This window comes from Wasmannia auropunctata, unplaced genomic scaffold (genome assembly GCF_000956235.1).
Source record: "Wasmannia auropunctata unplaced genomic scaffold, wasmannia.A_1.0 LD334821.1, whole genome shotgun sequence".
Taxonomy (NCBI): Eukaryota; Metazoa; Arthropoda; class Insecta; order Hymenoptera; family Formicidae; genus Wasmannia; species Wasmannia auropunctata.
In genome coordinates this window covers 25,980-27,459 of record NW_012028069.1, presented here as the reverse complement: position 1 = coordinate 27,459, position 1,480 = coordinate 25,980, and the positions used below count along the sequence as shown (strand labels likewise).

Below are 1,480 nucleotides of genomic sequence, written 5' to 3'. Positions count from 1 at the left end.
CGTGTGCTCTTCCGATCTCTTATTTGGGTATATAACTATTAAAAATAAAATTTATATCATAATTACCAAAAATTACCATTTTTACCATAATTTTACTGCAAGTAATTGTCAGATTGAAAATGACGGTAATTTTCCATCTCTAGACATGAGACGTGTGGGAGATTACATACCTGTTGCACCATAACGTGCTACAATGTCCAACGTCCTCGTGAGGTCGTCCAGTTGCAATCTGTCGCCTGGATTCAACGGGCCGGCGTAAAATATCTCGTATTCCGTATTCCTCGACACTTCGTCCGCGAGATCCTTGGATATGACAAATCCTTCTCGGGCTAGCTCAACGGTAGGTTCTACGACATCGCGCCACGGTAAATTGCCGTATAATCTTTGAGCGAACTCCAATCCCTTCAGTAGAGCTGGCAAACGTATTCCGGCCTTGGCAAAGAAACCTATTGTAACATTTCTCTTGTTATTATTTTACATACGCATAAAACCAATACATTTAAAAAAAAAACTGCATTTACCTGTGGTCGTGTTACTCGCAAAGTCAATGACAATCGGTCGAGTGTAATTCTTGTAATTGTATATCATTATGTAACCCCCTCTAGAAAGAAAGAGATTAGAAAGAGAGTCCCAATGGTCGAAATCGGTCAGCCGTGGTGTCTCCCTTACCCGCCGAGGCCAGTCTTGTGAGGCGCTACTACGGCCATGCAAACGGTCGCTGCCACCGCGGCATCGACCGCGTTGCCTAGTCTCGCTAGTATCTTGGTGCCGATTTGGGAACAATTGGAGTAATCCGTGGCGACTGCCCCATGAACGCCGTGCAGACCGCTCTGAAACGAGAGACATGAGAGTGCCTTGTCAAGATATTTGATCGCTACCGACTTATTGCTGTTCCCTCTTTAACATCTACCTGCGGTATACTTTCCGTATAAAGAATTTGCAGCACCAGCATCGTCGTGATGGCGATGGTCAGCGCAACGAAACAGACGATGATGAATTTCAGACCACTGCCGCAGTAGGCGCAGAGCCTGTACTTGTAACTTCTCTCCTTCGTCAAAGGACATTCCTCCGTGAGATCTGCAAGCACACACCCAAATGCATCTTTCCCTCCTGTCACATTCATCTCGGCAAACACAGATTATAACTGCCGTGTTGCAGCTACATTGCAGAAATATTACAATGCTGTTGCAATATTGTAGTTGTAATCTGTGTTTGGCTGGAATGTATATACAGGGTGGACCATTTTAATCCATCCAGTCGAATATCTCGAAAATCAAGCCCGGGAGAGAAAAATTTTTCAGACAAAAGTTGTAGGGTTTCGAGGGGGACATAAGATGATAACATTGGTTTGACCCTGAGTGGCGTCGTCAAGGTCAGGACAAGGTCACTTTGAATTTTTAAATGGAACCCCAAATTTTTCATTACATGTTCTTATAGCACGCCTCGAGAACTTCCCAAAACACATAAATAAAACATTTTT

The 1,480-nt window shown here is 43.9% G+C and overlaps 1 protein-coding gene across 1 annotated transcript in view; it reads right to left on the bottom strand.

Annotated features, from left to right (window-relative positions):
* Positions 1-1,170, bottom strand: part of LOC105457997 (gamma-glutamyltransferase 7-like) — a 5,126-nt gene extending 3,956 nt beyond the window's left edge. Inside the window, exons 1-4 of the mRNA XM_011703008.1 lie at positions 911-1,170; positions 670-830; positions 522-601; positions 171-446 (exon numbers count right to left, since the gene is read on the bottom strand). Of these exons, the coding sequence (XP_011701310.1) occupies positions 171-446; positions 522-601; positions 670-830; positions 911-1,123 (730 nt within the window). The 5' untranslated portion in view covers positions 1,124-1,170. The remainder of the gene's footprint in view (positions 1-170; positions 447-521; positions 602-669; positions 831-910) is intronic.
* Positions 1,171-1,480: the final 310 nt, after the last annotated feature.